A 5,991-nucleotide genomic window follows, 5' to 3' on the forward strand; every position below is an offset into this window, starting at 1 on the left:
CACAGTAATCTCTACACCGCTGAGGGTAGACAATTGGAAAAGGATGTTGACAGACCACCCAAACAGGCCACTAGTGGAGTTTTTCATCAATGGACTACCCGAGGGGTTTCGGATTGGTTTTAGAGAACAATCAACACTGTTGAAGTCCGCTAAACAGAATTTAAGTTATGCACTCCAGCACCCAGACATAGTGCAGAACTATTTGACTGAGGAAATTGCTCTCGGACTTGTAGCCGGCCCATTTCCAAAATCTTCAGCCCCACAGACACAGGTTAGTCAGTTCGGAGTCATCCCTAAGAACCACCAGCCTAACAAGTGGAGGTTGATAGTTGACCTCTCTCATCCTATCGGGGGAAGTGTTAATGAAGGAATCCCAAGGTGTTGTGTTCCCTGAAGCACATTACGGTAGACTCGGTAATTGAACACATTAAGTAGATTGGCCATGGCACACTGCTGGTAAAAGTAGACATAAAGAGTGCCTTTCGCCTTCTACCGGTTCACCCAGCAGACCACCATCTCTTAGATATGAGATGGGATCAGCACATATTTATTGACACCTGCCTACCCTTTGGTCTCAGGTCTGCCCCCCTAATTGTTCAATGTCTTGGCGGATCTACTGTCATGGATACTTGAACAACAGCAGGTCACACCAGTCCTTCACTACTTGGATGATTTCCTGACGATGGGCCCTCCACAGTCCCCCACATGCTCCAATAACTTAACTGAGATCAAGGATATATGCTCTATGCTGGGAATTCCCCTGGCTTTAAAGAAGGTTGAGGGACCTTCAGATGGTTTCACCTTCTTAGGGATTACACTAGACTCTCAAAGTATGCAGGCATGCTTACCCGATGACAAGCTACAAAGAATCCGCCTCCAAGTTGCTTCCTGGTTATCTCGAAAGAAAGCCATGAAAAGAGAGATACTATCATCGGTGGGCCTTCTACAGCATGCTACTAAGGTAGTAACCCCAGGGAGGATATTCTTATCCAGAATGTACCGCACAGCAGCTCGCCTCAAGCGCCAGTCTTATTATACTTGCCTTAACATGGCCTTTCGGTCTGATTTAAGATGGTGGCACTTCTTTGTCTCTTCTTGGAATGGTCGCAGCTTCTTCAATTGTTCTCTCCCAGACCATGAGATACTTACTGACGCATCAGGATCCTGGGGCTGTGGTGCAGTCTTCGGGACTCAATGGATGCAACTGGTGCGGTGCAACGAGTGGTCACGAATGGACATCATGACCAAGGAGCTTGTCCCGATAGTTTTAAGCTGTGCCATATGGCGGCCATTACTATCTGGCTACAGAGTAGAATTCAAGTGTGATAACCGGAGCGTTGTTGATTCTATTAATAAAGGTTCTTCCAAGGAACCGATCGCTATGCATTTGCTGCGATGTCTCTGGTTCTTCTCTGCTCACTTCGACATCAGAGTAGTTGCTTCCCATATCCCTGGAGTAGAAAACATTGCCGCAGACCAGCTCTCAAGAAATAAATCAATGGAATTTCTTCAGGCAAACCCTCATGCCTCCAGAATTCCTGTGCCGATTCCAACACCCCTTTTAAAGCTGGTATCACCCAGAAAGCAGAACTGGACTTCACCTTCCTTTCTGCGCCACTTCAAGTGAACCATAAACAGACTGCAAATCCACTCCTAGCAATCTCAAAGCACCGGACAAACACCTCACACATAACTCAATGTATTTATGATTGTATATCGCATTTAGCTGCATTGTCTCTTTGTTTGTTCTCAAAATGTATAATTGCATACCGTTCATTGAGAATGTTAATAATAAAATGTATAAGTGCACACTGCTCATTGAGAATAGTACAAAATGCATAAGGGCATACTGTCATGGAGAATGATTTTTAGATCACTGCTGGTCATTCACCTTTAGGTGGCCACCAGCAGAATACCCACATCCGCGGGCTCCTCAGCAAAGCCCAAAAGCTTTTGCAAACTGGCCTGTCCAAGTCAAGCAGATCCACCTACATGGCTGGTCAAAGAAGATATCTTCACTTCTGCAAGGCAGCAAGGATCAAGCCACTTCCTGCGTCCGAAGGTGCTCTGACGCTGTTTACAACACACCTGGCAGTTTCCTGTGTTTCCCATGGAACCATTAAAGTATATTTATCAGTAGTTAAACACCTGCACATCTGTAAAGGATTGCACACCCATTTCAGCCAACAACTGACACCCCGACTTCTCCTTATCTTGAGAGGCATTAAAAAGCGTCAGGCTGATGTTCACTCAAAGAGAAAGCGCCTCCCGATCACCATTCAGCTACTCGGCAAAATTAGACATCTCCTGTCTAAACAACCTACCTATGACAACACCACTTTATGGGTTATGTGCTGTCTTGCCTTTGGCTTTCTAAGAGTCAGCGAATTTACAATTCCCTTAGAGGGCTCATATGACACATCCCGTCACCTCTCACTTCAAGATGTCACAGTTGACAACAGAGCAGAACCCCGCCTACTACAACTGATTCTCAAGCAGTCAAAGACGGATCCATTCAAACAAGGTGCACAAGTCTACATACATAGTCTACATGACTATTTGTCCAGTCAAAGCAGTGCTATCTTACCTGGCAAGAGAAGCAGTCACCCTGGCCCTCTTTTCATCACCAAGGAAGGAAAAGGCTGGACAAACTCCATGTTCTGCGCAGCTCACCAAAGCCTTATGGGGGAACTGAAGTTAAACAGGCACCACTATAATACCCATAGTTTTCGTATAGGAGCAGCAACCTTGGCATCATTAGCAAACATTTCAGACACCCATATCCAGATATATCCGGCCTCCACCCACTGAGGTAGCGGAACTTTCCAAGTCAATTACCACAGGGAATCACTAATACAACTAAACTACACAAACAGTTTTTTTTTAGTTTTTTAGTGTACACATGCTATGTAGCCACCCAGGTGCATACTTCTAATTGTATGAATGTACATATGCTATGTAGTCACCCAGGCGCATACTTCTAATTGTATGAATGTACATAATAATCATGTTAATATATACAAGTTACCACTTGCGGGTGATGCCATACCTACACATCCGGAGATCAGGCACTCACGCAGGAACTACGATACCTGGGTAAAAGGAAACACCTCCTCTCTATGTAGCTATAGAGTGTCCCCTTTTTGTGGCTTAAGGGAAGGTACTTGGCATGCAGAATGCCTCTGGACGCCAAATCCCTTCCTGGCCCAAGTATCGAGAATTTAAAATAAATAAAAAATTTAGGGCCTTATAGATATTTGACCTCAAAAAAAAAACTAGTAAGAAAATTTTAAAGGACCAAACATGGCAATCAAGGAAAAGTACATTTACCAAACCACCACCACAAACATAAGTTTGTGGGAGGCAAAGAGCTACTAGTGGGTTGGCATCTTAGGAGCCAGGGCACATAAGAAAGGTTAGCCAAGTGATCAACATTAATAATGTTTAAAAATACCTTTAAACCTAGTTAATGTTGAAAACGATGGCAGCACCAGACACTCCATCATAGAGTGGGACAGCAAATAGTATTGACGGGGCACTAATTAGAACATCTGTGCACCAATAGGAATAGTGACGTCGCACATGCGCACTAACATGTGATCAAGAAGTAGGAGCTGACGCTAATGCGTGATAACAAAAAACATCACCCACCTCCCCCTCCCCCTCTTCATAGCTATTCTTTCCATACCTCTGCCTCTGTAGTGCTACAACTGCTAGAAATCACTCAAAAGATAACAACGAATAAAATAAAATAATTACAATTTGCTTCTGATAACAGGCTAACATAGTTTTACACCTACAATCTGTTATGGGGTACACTGTTACATAATCTATGTTCCATATTGTTGTTCAATAGGTAATTATATGCTGTGTATTGCCATCTTGTTGCTAATGTATAGCTATGTGTATGGCTAACATTTGTTGCATTCATTAGCTGCAGATTAGGCCACTCAAACAGGAGCGTTAATGTGCGACTCCCTAACGGGTCAACATCAGCTCCTTCAAAGGTGGTGTTGATGGGGCCGCTCTCAAGGAGCACCATTAATCAGCTTGTCTACAGAGAGCTCCAGCCTAGCATTTCTGCTGTCTCTCAGCAGTAGTGTTGGCCCCATGCTCCTTCATGAGCATGGGTCAGCTCCACACAAATAGGAGTATTGATGTGCGACTCCTCTGTGGGTCAACGTCAGCTCCTTCCAGAGGTGTTGACGGGGCCGCTCTCAAGGAGCACCGTCAACCACCTTGTCCACAGAGAGCTCCAGCCTAGCATTTGTGCTGTCTCTCAGCTGGAGTGTTGTGGTGGCAATGCTGGTTGTGCCGCTCTGATGCAGAGCTTATCCATAGCTCTAGCTGCACTCGCAGCATCTCCATTCCTGATAGGAGGAATGTGATAGTACTGCGCCCAACTAGGATGGTTGCCATGTACTTATAAGTATATTGCCAACGCAGATGTGGCTTAATGGAAGGTACTTGGCGTGCAGAATGCCTCTGGACGCCAAATCCCTTCCTGGCCCAAGTATCGATTATTTAAAATAAATAAAAAATTTAGGACCTTATAGATATTTGACCTCAAAAAAAACTAGTAAGAAAAATTTTAAAGGACCAAACATGGTAATCAAGGCAAAGTACATTTACCAAACCACCACCACAAACATCAGTTTGTGGGAGGCGAAGAGCTACTAGTGGGTTGGCATCTTAGGAGCCAGGGTACATAAGAAAGGTTAGTCAAGTGATCAACATTAACATAACCATTATTGCCAAGGCACCACAAAGATTTTGTGAGGCTCATTTCTGTGAACACTCACAAGTATACACTGTGTCTAGCAAGGAAAGAATTCCATTGCACTTAGTAGTAGTAGAATTTCTAAATATGTGAGATAAAAAGCACTGAACTACATTGTATTGACAACAACCTTTTAAATAAAAGAGTAGTATTCATAAAATTTTGAAATATCTCCCCAATATATGTATGCGACCAGATTTTATATACCACAGATCAAGCAAAATCAAACTAATGTCACCAGTGATAGGCTACACTATGTGACTATTGGTTTAAGCCTTAGCATTTCTCAAATTATATGAGGCAGGTTTTAAGAGCACTCCATTCTGGGTGGTATGGCAAGCAATTTCTAACCTTGTAAGTACCTGGCTTGATAAGAATCAGGGATGTGCTAGTGGATGGCCTGGTTTACAGCTGGCCAAATGTCTTCTGTGTTTTTCCTGCTTTATATCAGCCGTTAAGGAGTCAGGACAGCCCTGTAACTTCGTCTCTTCAGCTCAGTCACGGTCCCCCATCCATTTTGAAGCCTATCTGGCATCCACTCTACTACCCTCCACCCTCATGTAAGCACTTGTGATACTACTACTTTTCTAGTGGAAAAGCTATATGCAGCCACCAGTGTTGGGCAAGTTACTTTTTACAAGTAACTAGTTACATATCAAGACACACGTAGTGTGTCGTGCGGCCCAAGAAGCCGGCGCGCAACCCCGTGAGTATATTGACAGGAAGAAAAAAACGCAATTTTCGCACCTCCGTAGCTCTGTGCTGCCTTGATGAAACAAGACAAATTTTGCTGTGTAGATTCCCTCCACCTTCAGCACTCCACATTCCAAATTTGAGCGAAATCGCTTCAGGCATTCCTGAGATATGCGACTTCAAAAATTGGCTTAGTTTCTTCGTTTTTTTTTTCTTCTTATTTTTCTTCCTCTTTTCGCACACTTACAAAAACTGCTATAAAACGCGAACGCGTTATCCGATTGCCTTGAAATTTGGCACACAGAAGGGGGGTATAAAGGCGCATCTCTGTACCAACTTTGGCTGGAATACCATAAACAAGCAAAGAGTTATGAGCGATTATGCACGAAAAATGACACCAATATGTTGTCACGCCTACAGGGTAAACCGCGTATGGGAAGAAGCTAAAAATCGGTGGGTGAATAGGTTAACTATTGAACCTCAAACCTTTTGTGGTTTGAAAGAAATCGAGCTAAAAA

The 5,991-nt window shown here is 43.7% G+C and overlaps 2 protein-coding genes across 2 annotated transcripts; both read left to right on the top strand.

Moving 5' to 3' along the window:
• The first annotated feature begins 682 nt into the window (after positions 1-682).
• On the top strand, positions 683-1,627 carry LOC136264785 (uncharacterized). The gene has a single exon (XM_066059554.1). The coding sequence runs from the start codon at positions 683-685 to the stop codon at positions 1,625-1,627; it is 945 nt and encodes a 314-aa protein (XP_065915626.1).
• A 365-nt stretch (positions 1,628-1,992) lies between these two features.
• LOC136264786 (uncharacterized) lies at positions 1,993-2,811 on the top strand. The gene has a single exon (XM_066059555.1). It carries the CDS (start codon positions 1,993-1,995, stop codon positions 2,809-2,811), a length of 819 nt encoding a protein of 272 aa, XP_065915627.1.
• Positions 2,812-5,991: the final 3,180 nt, after the last annotated feature.

The sequence above is a fragment of the Dysidea avara genome, chromosome 8, assembly GCF_963678975.1.
Source record: "Dysidea avara chromosome 8, odDysAvar1.4, whole genome shotgun sequence".
Taxonomy (NCBI): Eukaryota; Metazoa; Porifera; class Demospongiae; order Dictyoceratida; family Dysideidae; genus Dysidea; species Dysidea avara.